Source organism: Petromyzon marinus, unplaced genomic scaffold (assembly GCF_048934315.1).
Source record: "Petromyzon marinus isolate PM22_M1 ecotype Great Lakes invasive population unplaced genomic scaffold, UKy_Petmar_22M1.pri1.0 PM_G_Scaffold_15, whole genome shotgun sequence".
NCBI lineage: Eukaryota > Metazoa > Chordata > Hyperoartia > Petromyzontiformes > Petromyzontidae > Petromyzon > Petromyzon marinus.
The window spans coordinates 3226388-3239381 of NW_027422706.1; the positions used below are offsets into that span (position 1 = coordinate 3226388).

Genomic DNA, 12994 nt, shown 5'->3' on the forward strand with positions numbered 1-12994 from the left:
GTTGGGATACAGCAGTCCTCACAGAAGCTGATGTAGGACGTCACAGCCTCTGTGAGTTCATCCAGACTATTGGTAGCAGTCGTGAACATATCCCAGTCAGTACAGTCTAAGCACGCCCGCAAATCTTCCACAGCCTCACTGGTCCACTGTTTAGATGTCCTCACAGCAGGTTTACAGTGTTTTAGTTTCTGCCTGTATGCAGGAATCAGGTGGACCATGGCATGGTCAGAGTGTCCTAATGCTGCTCGGGGGACGGCGTGGTAGGCTCTACTGACTGTAGTGTAGCAGTGATCCAGAGTGTTCCCTTCTCTGGTTGCGCATTTAATGAATTGTATGTATTTGGGGAGTTCGTGGCTGAGATTACCTTTGTTAAAGTCGCCAAGTACGATAACCAACGAATCTGGATTTGCTCGCTCCACACTCAGAATCTGATCGGCGAGCATGCGTTGGGCCTTTTTAACCTGAGGACAAGGCGGCAAATAAACTCCGATCAGCCTCCCATTATATCTGTACCATATGGAGATTCCCCCGGTACAGCTATTGAAGGCTTCACGAACTACGTGGTCAAAATAGATGTTAAATAATGTGGGAGCCATAGACATCCCTGTCGCACCCCAAGGTGTACAGGGAATGGCTCTGACTCCCGGCCACGTAGTTTTACCCGGGCCCGCTCACCATCATGAAGGCCCTTAATGATCGTGAGCAGAGGGTCAGGTACTCCAAAAGCACGAAGAACGACCCAGAGCCCAGGACTACTGATGCGCACACACATGCACACACATACACACGCACACACACACGCACACACACGTATACACATACGCACTTGCGCACGTACGCATGTACGTGCACACACACGCACACACACACATATACACACACATACACACGCACACACACACGCCTTGTGTGGGGTGGGGTGGAATTGTGTTGAGTTGGGTGGAGTTGAGTTGGGTGGAGTTGAGTTGGGTGGAGTTGTGTTGGGTGGAGTTGTGTTGAGTTGGGTGGAGTTGAGTTGAGTTGTGTTGAGTTGGGTGGAGTTGTGATGAGTTGAGTTGGGTGGAGTTGATTTGGGTGGAGTTGAGTTGGGTGGAGTTGTGTTGAGTTGGTGGAGTTGTGTTGAGTTGAGTTGTGTTGAGTTGAGTTGGGTGGAGTTGATTTGGGTGGAGTTGAGTTGGGTAGAGTTGTGTTGAGTTGGGTGGAGTTGAGTTGAGTTGGGTGGAGTTGTGTTGAGTTGAGTTGGGTGGAGTTGAGTGGAGTTGAGTTGAGTTGGGTGGAGTTGAGTGGAGTTGAGTTGAGTTGGGTGGAGTTGAATTGGGGTGGAGTTGAGTTGTGTTGGGTGGAGTTGAGTTGGGTGGAGTTGAGTTGGGTGGAGTTGAGTTGAGTTGAGTTGGGTGGAGTTGTGTTTGGTGGAGTTGAGTTGGGTGGAGTTGAGTTGGGTGGAGTTGTGTTGAGTTGGGTGGAGTTGAGTTGAGTGGAGTTGAGTGGAGTGGAGTTGGGTGGAGTTGTGTTGAGTGAGTTGCGTTGTGTTGAGTTGGGTGGAATTGAGTGGAGTTGTGTGGAGTTGAGTTGTGTTGAGTTGAGTTGGGTGGAGTTGTGTTGGGTGGAGTTGAGTTGGGTGAAGTTGTGTTGTGTTGAGTTGGGTGGAGTTGAGTTGAGTTGGGTGGAGTTGAGTTGAGTTGGGTGGAGTTGTGTGGAGTTGTGTGGAGTTGAGTTGTGTTGAGTTGAGTTGGGTGGAGTTGATTTGGGTGGAGTTGAGTTGAGTTGAGTTGGGTGGAGTTGTGTTGAGTTGGGTGGAGTTGAGTTGGGTGGAGTTGAGTTGGGGTGGAGTTGAGTTGTGTTGGGTGGAGTTGAGTTGTGTTGGGTGGAGTTGAGTTGGGTGGAGTTGTGTTGAGTGGAGTTGTGTTGGGTGGAGTTGAGTTGAGTGGAGTGGAGTTGAGTTGTGTTGAGTTGGGTGGAGTTGAGTTGAGTTGGGTGGAGTTGTGTTGTGTTGAGTTGGGTGGAGTTGAGTTGGGTGGAGTTGAGTTGGGGTGGAGTTGAGTTGTGTTGGGTGGAGTTGAGTTGGGTGGAGTTGAGTTGAGTGCAGTGGAGTTGAGTTGTGTTGGGTGGAGTTGAGTTGGGTGGAGTTGTGTTGAGTGGAGTTGTGTTGGGTGGAGTTGAGTTGAGTGGAGTTGAGTGGAGTGGAGTTGAGTTGTGTTGAGTTGGGTGGAGTTGAGTTGAGTTGGGTGGAGTTGTGTTTGGTGGAGTTGAGTTGGGTGGAGTTGAGTTGGGTGGAGTTGTGTTGAGTTGGGTGGAGTTGAGTTGAGTGGAGTTGAGTGGAGTGGAGTTGGGTGGAGTTGTGTTGAGTGAGTTGCGTTGTGTTGAGTTGGGTGGAATTGAGTGGAGTTGTGTGGAGTTGAGTTGTGTTGAGTTGAGTTGGGTGGAGTTGTGTTGGGTGGAGTTGAGTTGGGTGAAGTTGTGTTGTGTTGAGTTGGGTGGAGTTGAGTTGAGTTGGGTGGAGTTGAGTTGAGTTGGGTGGAGTTGTGTGGAGTTGTGTGGAGTTGAGTTGTGTTGAGTTGAGTTGGGTGGAGTTGATTTGGGTGGAGTTGAGTTGAGTTGAGTTGGGTGGAGTTGTGTTGAGTTGGGTGGAGTTGAGTTGGGTGGAGTTGAGTTGGGGTGGAGTTGAGTTGTGTTGGGTGGAGTTGAGTTGTGTTGGGTGGAGTTGAGTTGGGTGGAGTTGTGTTGAGTGGAGTTGTGTTGGGTGGAGTTGAGTTGAGTGGAGTTGAGTGGAGTGGAGTTGAGTTGTGTTGAGTTGGGTGGAGTTGAGTTGAGTTGGGTGGAGTTGTGTTGTGTTGAGTTGGGTGGAGTTGAGTTGGGTGGAGTTGAGTTGGGGTGGAGTTGAGTTGTGTTGGGTGGAGTTGAGTTGGGTGGAGTTGAGTTGAGTGCAGTGTAGTTGAGTTGTGTTGGGTGGAGTTGAGTTGGGTGGAGTTGTGTTGAGTGGAGTTGTGTTGGGTGGAGTTGAGTTGAGTGGAGTTGAGTGGAGTGGAGTTGAGTTGTGTTGAGTTGGGTGGAGTTGAGTTGAGTTGGGTGGAGTTGTGTTGTGTTGAGTTGGGTGGAGTTGAGTTGAGTTGGGTGGAGTTGAGTTGGGTGGAGTTGTGTTGAGTTGGGTGGAGTTGTGTGGAGTTGTGTGGAGTTTAGTTGTGTTGAGTTGAGTTGGGTGGAGTTGTGTTGGGTGGAGTTGTGTTGGGTGGAGTTGAGTTGAGTTGGGTGAAGTTGTGTTGTGTTGAGTTGTGTGGAGTTGAGTTGAGTTGAGTTGGGTGGAGTTGTGTTGGATGGAGTTGTGTTGGGTGGAGTTGTGTTGGGTGGAGTTGTGTTGGGTGGAGTTGTGTGGAGTTGTGTGGAGTTGAGTTGTGTTGAGTTGAGTTGGGTGGAGTTGATTTGGGTGGAGTTGAGTTGAGTTGAGTTGGGTGGAGTTGTGTTGAGTTGGGTGGAGTTGAGTTGGGTGGAGTTGAGTTGGGGTGGAGTTGAGTTGTGTTGGGTGGAGTTGAGTTGTGTTGGGTGGAGTTGAGTTGGGTGGAGTTGTGTTGAGTGGAGTTGTGTTGGGTGGAGTTGAGTTGAGTGGAGTTGAGTGGAGTGGAGTTGAGTTGTGTTGAGTTGAGTTGAGTTGGGTGGAGTTGTGTTGTGTTGAGTTGGGTGGAGTTGAGTTGGGGTGGAGTTGAGTTGTGTTGGGTGGAGTTGAGTTGGGTGGAGTTGAGTTGAGTGCAGTGGAGTTGAGTTGTGTTGGGTGGAGTTGAGTTGGGTGGAGTTGTGTTGAGTGGAGTTGTGTTGGGTGGAGTTGAGTTGAGTGGAGTTGAGTGGAGTGGAGTTGAGTTGTGTTGAGTTGGGTGGAGTTGAGTTGAGTTGGGTGGAGTTGTGTTGTGTTGAGTTGGGTGGAGTTGAGTTGGGTGGAGTTGAGTTGGGGTGGAGTTGAGTTGTGTTGGGTGGAGTTGAGTTGGGTGGAGTTGAGTTGAGTGCAGTGGAGTTGAGTTGTGTTGGGTGGAGTTGAGTTGGGTGGAGTTGTGTTGAGTGGAGTTGTGTTGGGTGGAGTTGAGTTGAGTGGAGTTGAGTGGAGTGGAGTTGAGTTGTGTTGAGTTGGGTGGAGTTGAGTTGAGTTGGGTGGAGTTGTGTTTGGTGGAGTTGAGTTGGGTGGAGTTGAGTTGGGTGGAGTTGTGTTGAGTTGGGTGGAGTTGAGTTGAGTGGAGTTGAGTGGAGTGGAGTTGGGTGGAGTTGTGTTGAGTGAGTTGCGTTGTGTTGAGTTGGGTGGAATTGAGTGGAGTTGTGTGGAGTTGAGTTGTGTTGAGTTGAGTTGGGTGGAGTTGTGTTGGGTGGAGTTGAGTTGGGTGAAGTTGTGTTGTGTTGAGTTGGGTGGAGTTGAGTTGAGTTGGGTGGAGTTGAGTTGAGTTGGGTGGAGTTGTGTGGAGTTGTGTGGAGTTGAGTTGTGTTGAGTTGAGTTGGGTGGAGTTGATTTGGGTGGAGTTGAGTTGAGTTGAGTTGGGTGGAGTTGTGTTGAGTTGGGTGGAGTTGAGTTGGGTGGAGTTGAGTTGGGGTGGAGTTGAGTTGTGTTGGGTGGAGTTGAGTTGTGTTGGGTGGAGTTGAGTTGGGTGGAGTTGTGTTGAGTGGAGTTGTGTTGGGTGGAGTTGAGTTGAGTGGAGTTGAGTGGAGTGGAGTTGAGTTGTGTTGAGTTGGGTGGAGTTGAGTTGAGTTGGGTGGAGTTGTGTTGTGTTGAGTTGGGTGGAGTTGAGTTGGGTGGAGTTGAGTTGGGGTGGAGTTGAGTTGTGTTGGGTGGAGTTGAGTTGGGTGGAGTTGAGTTGAGTGCAGTGTAGTTGAGTTGTGTTGGGTGGAGTTGAGTTGGGTGGAGTTGTGTTGAGTGGAGTTGTGTTGGGTGGAGTTGAGTTGAGTGGAGTTGAGTGGAGTGGAGTTGAGTTGTGTTGAGTTGGGTGGAGTTGAGTTGAGTTGGGTGGAGTTGTGTTGTGTTGAGTTGGGTGGAGTTGAGTTGAGTTGGGTGGAGTTGAGTTGGGTGGAGTTGTGTTGAGTTGGGTGGAGTTGTGTGGAGTTGTGTGGAGTTTAGTTGTGTTGAGTTGAGTTGGGTGGAGTTGTGTTGGGTGGAGTTGTGTTGGGTGGAGTTGAGTTGAGTTGGGTGAAGTTGTGTTGTGTTGAGTTGTGTGGAGTTGAGTTGAGTTGAGTTGGGTGGAGTTGTGTTGGATGGAGTTGTGTTGGGTGGAGTTGTGTTGGGTGGAGTTGTGTTGGGTGGAGTTGTGTGGAGTTGTGTGGAGTTGAGTTGTGTTGAGTTGAGTTGGGTGGAGTTGATTTGGGTGGAGTTGAGTTGAGTTGAGTTGGGTGGAGTTGTGTTGAGTTGGGTGGAGTTGAGTTGGGTGGAGTTGAGTTGGGGTGGAGTTGAGTTGTGTTGGGTGGAGTTGAGTTGTGTTGGGTGGAGTTGAGTTGGGTGGAGTTGTGTTGAGTGGAGTTGTGTTGGGTGGAGTTGAGTTGAGTGGAGTTGAGTGGAGTGGAGTTGAGTTGTGTTGAGTTGAGTTGAGTTGGGTGGAGTTGTGTTGTGTTGAGTTGGGTGGAGTTGAGTTGGGGTGGAGTTGAGTTGTGTTGGGTGGAGTTGAGTTGGGTGGAGTTGAGTTGAGTGCAGTGGAGTTGAGTTGTGTTGGGTGGAGTTGAGTTGGGTGGAGTTGTGTTGAGTGGAGTTGTGTTGGGTGGAGTTGAGTTGAGTGGAGTTGAGTGGAGTGGAGTTGAGTTGTGTTGAGTTGGGTGGAGTTGAGTTGAGTTGGGTGGAGTTGTGTTGTGTTGAGTTGGGTGGAGTTGAGTTGAGTTGGGTGGAGTTGAGTTGGGTGGAGTTGTGTTGAGTTGGGTGGAGTTGTGTGGAGTTGTGTGGAGTTTAGTTGTGTTGAGTTGAGTTGGGTGGAGTTGTGTTGGGTGGAGTTGTGTTGGGTGGAGTTGAGTTGAGTTGGGTGAAGTTGTGTTGTGTTGAGTTGTGTGGAGTTGAGTTGAGTTGGGTGGAGTTGTGTTGGATGGAGTTGTGTTGGGTGGAGTTGTGTTGGGTGGAGTTGTGTTGGGTGGAGTTGTGTGGAGTTATGTGGAGTTGAGTTGTGTTGAGTTGAGTTGGGTGTAGTTGTGTTGGGTGGAGTTGTGTTGGGTGGAGTTGTGTTGAGTTGGGTGGAGTTGTGTTGAGTGGAGTAGAGATGAGTTGACTGGAGTTGTGTTGGGTGGAGTTGAGTTGAGTGGCACGTGCCCCCCAGTGATGGTGATGGTGGTCATGGTGATGTTGATGGTGATGTTGGTGATGTTGGTGATGTTGGTGGTGATGTTGATGGTGATGTTGATGGTGATGTTGATGGTGATGTTGATGGTGATGTTGATGGTGATGTTGCGATGTTGCAGATGGAGCTCATTGAGGGCTACATTACCGCTCAGCTGAGTGCGCGATTGCCTGGGTTCAGCATGGCTACATTCGTGCAGTCCCTCCCGTGAGTCAACATCACCAATATCACCATCAACACCAACATCAACATCACCATCAACATCACCATCACCACCAACATCACCAATATCATCATCAACATCACCACCAACATCACCACCAACATCACCATCAACATCAACACCAACATCAACATCACCATCACCACCAACATCACCAGCATCACCAATATCACCACCATCAACATCAACACCAACATCAACATCACCATCAACATCACCATCAACATCACCACCAACATCCCCATCAACATCACCACCAACATCACCATCAACACCAACATCACCATCAACATCACCATCAACATCACCACCAACATCACCATCAACATCACCACCAACATCACCACCAACATCACCACTACCATCACCATCAACATCGCCATCAGCATCACCATCAACATCACCATCAACATCACCATCAACATCACCACCAACATCACCATCAACATCACCATCAACATCACCATCAACATCACCATCAACATCACCACCAACATCACCATCAACATCACCATCAACATCACCACCAACATCAACATCACCACCAACATCAACATCACCGCCAACATCACCATCATCAACATCAACATCACCACCAACATCACCATCAACATCACCAACATCAACATCACCATCACCACCAACATCACCACCAACATCAACATCACCACCAACATCAACATCACCACCAACATCACCATCAACATCACCACCAACATCACCATCAAAATCACCACCAACATCACCACCAACATCACCACTACCATCACCATCAACATCGCCATCAGCATCAACATCACCATCAACATCACCACTACCATCAACATCGCCATCACCATCAACATCACCATCAACATCAAAATCACCACCAACATCACCATCAACATCAACAACATGAGCGTCTTCATCACCATCAACATCACCATCAACATTATCAATAACTTCACCAGCATCAATAACTTCACCGTCAACAGCATGAACAACGTGAATCACATAAAACACGGCATTATCAATAGCATCATCAACAACAAAATTGTCAACAACATTTTCAATAACATAATCAACAACAACATTGTCAACAACATTATCAATAACATCATCAACAACAACATTGTCAACAACATTATCAATAACATCATCATCAACAACAACATTGTCAACAACATTATCAATAACATCATCAACAACAACATTGTCAACACCATTATCAATAACATCATCAACAACAACATTGTCAACAACATTATCAATAACATCATCAACAACAACAACATTGTCAACAACATTATCAATAACATCATCAACAACAACATTGTCAACAACATTATCAATAACATCATCAACAACAACATTGTCAACAACAATATCAATAATATCAACAACAACATTGTCAACAACATTATCAATAACATCATTAACAATAACATTGTCAACAACATTATCAATAACATCATCAACAACAACATTGTCAACAACATTATCAATAACATCAACAACAACATTGTCAACAACATTATCAATAACATCATCAACAACAACATTGTCAACAACATTATCAATAACATCATCAACAACAACATTGTCAACAACAATATCAATAACATCATTAACAATAACATTGTCAACAACATTATCAATAACATCATCAACAACAACATTGTCAACAACATCAATAATATCATCAACAACAACATTGTCAACAACATTATCAATAACAGTCATCAACAACATTGGCAACAACATTATCAATAACATCATCAACAACAACATTGTCAACACCATTATCAATAACATCATCAACAACAACATTGTCAACAACATTATCAATAACATCATCAACAACAACATTGTCAACAACATTATCAATAACATCATCAACAACAACATTGTCAACAACGTTATCAATAACAGTCATCAACAACATTGTCAACAACATTATCAATAACATCATCAACAACAACATTGTCAACAACATTATCAATAACATCATCAACAACAACATTGTCAACAACATTATCAATAACATCATCAACAACAACATTGTCAACAACATTATCAATAACATCATCAACAACAACATTGTCAACAACAATATCAATAACATCATTAACAATAACATTGTCAACAACATCATCAATAACATCATCAACAACAACATTGTCAACAACATCAATAATATCATCAACAACAACATTGTCAACAACATTATCAATAACATTAACAATAACATTGTCAACAACATTATCAATAACATCATCAACAACAACATTGTCAACAACATTATCAGTAACATAATCGACAACAACATTGTCAACAACATTATCAATAACACCATCATCAATAACAACGTCAAACAATATCATCATCAATAGAGTTATATCAGCAACATTATTGTCATCAACAGCATTATCAATAACAACAACATCATCAACATCATCAACAACAACTTGCAATGTCTGTCATGTAGCTCGGAGGTGATGACGGTGGTGCTGATGGTGGTGATAGTGGTGCTGGTCCGGCAAAACAACCCCCTACCTCCTCGCGGTGCCGGACGGGCAACTCTGTCGTGGACAGCGCTGTGGGGGGAGATCCAATTTTGATTGGCTCCTCCCCTCATGGCATATGTGTCCACCACAGGGGCTAAACGGGGGCTCTGGACGGGTACGAGGGGCTGGTAACCCCTCCACCTTCAATTAATTACCACGAAACCACGAATTAAACTGAAATATGTAACAACTAAGCTTGTGCCGGAGGCCCCGGGGGGCCAGGCGTCTATGACGTCTCCTGGCCAAACCCCAATTGGCGGAGCCAGGAGATTGAATACCTACCCTCGGGGCTACTCCAGAAACAACGAAAAGCCACTACGGGTGGCCACGTGGAATGTTCGAACGCTCACTGCAGAGGAGAGGCTGCCACTCCTCTGTCGGGAGCTGGACCGGTACCGCCTGGATCTATGCGGCATTCAGGAGGTCCGGTGGACCGGCTCTGGCTCCTGCCACCATGAGGGGTGGACAGTCCTCTACTCGGGGCAGCAGACTGCCAAACAACAGGGTGTGGGTCTTCTTTTGAACAAAAGAATGAAGGGGGCGTGGGAGCGTGGCGGTGAGGTGTGGGAAGCTGTAAGCCCCAGGCTACTTTGGGCTCGCCTTCCCATCAACCGGAGGCGAGGAATGGTGGTCGTGGTTACTTATGCCCCCACCGAAGATGAACATCCGTGGAGGGATGCAGGCAAAGCCGATGAGTCAGATGCCTTCTATGACCTCCTGTAACAGGTGCTGGCTAAAGTGGCCCCTCGGGATAGAGTCATCATGTTGGGTGACTTCAATGCCCGAGTTGGTCATGATACTGGCACCTGGTCTGGAGTGATTGGAGGGCATGGGCCAGATCAGCTCAATAACAACGGTAGGAGGCTGCTAGATTTTTGTGCAGCCCATGGGCTTGTAATTACCAACACGCTGTTCCGGCATCGGCGCATCCACACAACATCATGGATGCATGCCGGGTCCAAGCAAGAACATCTGCTGGACTACATAGTGACGGACCAGCGAATGCGAGCCCATGTCCTTGACACCAGGACCTACCGTGGAGCTGATCTGCCCTCTGACCATCGACTAGTCATCTGTAAGATGCGCCTGCCATTCTTCCACTCCGGTGGTGGGTGTACACCCAGGACCCCATTCCAACCTAAAGTGGCCTGGTCTCAGTTATCTGATGAAAGTTGCAAGCGAGAATTTCATCATCGCTTGTGGCTGGGATTGGCATCGTCCCCAACTCCTGATGTCGAGGGTAAATGGGCGAGGTTTAGGACTGTGACTCATGCAGCTGCAATGGCTGCTCTGGGTACGCGGTCCAGACCTCCCCAGACACCCTAGATGACAGAGGAGTTGTTCAGGATGGTTGAGAAAAAGCGACAGGCCCACTGTCATCGGCTACAGAATCCCACGTCAGAGAATGAGGAGGCTTACCGCAGCCTTCGCTCGGAGGTTCGGAGAGCCGTGAGGCGCTGCAAGGATGGGTGGTGGTCGCGGGTTGCTGAGGAGATGGAGTCTGCCTCAGTGGCCCGTGATCACAAATCTCTATTTAACTCCATCAAAAAAGTAACCTGCAGCGCCACACCTATTACCATCATTAGGGGAAAAAACGGTGATCCAATTTCCGACCCCCAGGAACAGGTTCGCAGATTTGCTGAGCATTTCTGTGAGGTCCTGGGGGAGGGAAAATCCCTCAGCCAGGAAAACATCGTGGCACAAAGTGAGGATGACCCTGCTGAGGCTGCGGCGCCTCAAATATTGGATGAAGTCACCCCCTGTGAGTGGCTGGCTGAGGTGCCAACTGCTGAGGAAGTATTGAAGGCGATCCGGAGTCTGAGACCAGGAAAGGCAGCGGGCAGAGATGATCTCCCAAGCGAAATGCTGAGGGAGGGTGGCGTTTGTGCACAGACTGCCCTATATGACATCATAACAACAGTCTGGACCACTGGACGGGTTCCGCAGGATTGGAAGGATGCCCTGGTGGTCCCCCTTTTTAAGAAGGGGGACTGCACAGACTGTAACAACTACAGGGGCATCTCACTCCTCAGTGTGCCGGGAAAGGTCCTGGCAAGGATTATTCAGCATCGCCTTGCCAGGCACGCTGAGGAGAGGCTTGCGGAGCCCCAATGCGGTTTCAGGAAAGGGCGGTCCTGCACAGATGCCATATTTTCTGTCCGTCTGCTACAGCAGAGGTGTAGGGAATTCCAACAAGACCTACATCTCTGCTTTATTGACCTGGTCAAGGCCTATGATACCATCAGTAGGCCTGGGCTCTGGGTCGTTGTTCGTGCTTTTGGAGTACCTGACCCTCTGCTGTACCGGGGGAATCTCCATATGGTACAGATATAATGGGAGGCTAATCGATGCCCGGGTGCGGTCAAGGGATGGCTCCCTATTGCTCAACCACGTTATGTATGCTAATGATTTGGTAATAGCTGCTCAGTCAGAGGAGGAGTTGGAGACGCTGCTGCTGAGACTGGAGCGTGCCACTAAGAGGTGGGGCCTTACCATCAGCCCCACCAAAACTAAGCAGCTGCCTGGGTATTTTGTACCATCGGACACTCCACCCCCACAACTCCCAATCGGTGATGGGGCAGTTGTGGAGAGAGTGGAGAGTTTCCCATACCTGGGCAGTGTGCTTATGACTGGCTCCAGTTTAACAGCAGAGGTCTCACTCCGAATCAGTCGAGCGGCAATATCTTTTCATCGGTTGCGTAACGCTGTGTGGAAGCTACCTGGTCTGTCGCTCCGCACTAAGCTTCAGGTCTTCTCGGCCACGGTCATTCCCTCCCTTCTCTACGCTTGCGAAACGTGGACCCCCCTAATGGAACATCTTCGCCGGTTAGAAACATTTAGGCTGGCCTGCCTACGATCCATCCTGGGTTTAACCAGACTGAATTGTGTGAGGAGCTCACAAATCCTTGAAAGATCTGGGCAGGGTCCCATCGGTGAGCTCCTCCGGCAGGCAAGGCTGCGATGGCTGGGTCATGTAGCCCGCATGCCCAGCCACCGCATGCCGAAACAGCTTTTGTTTGGCCGGATTGAGGGGGCTAAGCGGGCGCGGCACGGGCTAGAGAAGAGATGGAGTGATGTGGTACAGGAGGACGTGGAGCTGAGTCGACTTGCCGATGACTGGTACCAGCGGTGTCAAGATCGGCCTCTGTGGAGGAGGCTCGTGAAGGATGCTACTGGGCAGTTGGAGGCAGTCGCCCTCCAACAACAACGGAGGGCGGAGGAGCGACGCTCACAACAGCGAGCGGAGCGCCGGGTGGCTAAAGCACAGCAGGTTGGCACAGTAGGGGGCACAGGTGGTGCATCAGCCAGTCATCTCAGTCAGTCGACCCGTGGCACCTGGGTCTGCCCCGTGACCTCCTGCCAGCGGGTGTTCGACACTTCACGTGGCCTCAGGGTGCACATAGCCTGGCACAAGCGTCGTGGTGACGTCACCGCCACTTAGTGGCGAATGGCGGTTGTTGTTGTTGTTGATAGTGGTGCTGATGGTGGTGATGGTGGTGCTGATGGTGGTGATGGTGGTGGTGTGGTTGGTGGTGGTGGGGATGGTGGTGGTGAAGATGGTTGTGGTGGGGATGGTGGGGATGATGGTGGTGGTGGTGATGGTGCTGGTGGGGATGGTGGTGGTGCTGATGGTGGTGATGGTGGTGGTGATGGTGGTGGTGCTAGTGGGGATGGTGGTGGTGGTGATGGTGGTGGTGGTGGTGGTGGTGATGGTGGTGGTGATGGTGGTGGTGCTAGTGGGGATGGTGGTGGTGGTGATGGTGGGGGTGGTGATGGTGGTGATGGTGGTGGTGATGGTGGGTTGAGGTGATGGTGGGGGTAGTGATGGTGGGGGTGGTGGTGATGGTAGTAGGGGTGGTGGTAGTAGTGATGGTGGTTATGGCGGTGGTGATAGTGGTGGTGCTGGTGATGGTGGTGATGGTGATCGTGGTGATGATGGTGGG

General features: G+C 49.1%; 1 protein-coding gene across 1 annotated transcript in view; it reads left to right on the forward strand.

The window, feature by feature from the left end:
• The window catches only part of LOC142910693 (ADP-ribosylation factor-like protein 2-binding protein), a 253921-nt gene that overhangs the window by 3332 nt on the left and 237595 nt on the right, over positions 1–12994 (forward strand). Inside the window, exon 2 of the mRNA XM_076060087.1 lies at positions 6403–6488. Within this exon, the coding sequence (XP_075916202.1) occupies positions 6403–6488 (86 nt within the window). The remainder of the gene's footprint in view (positions 1–6402; positions 6489–12994) is intronic.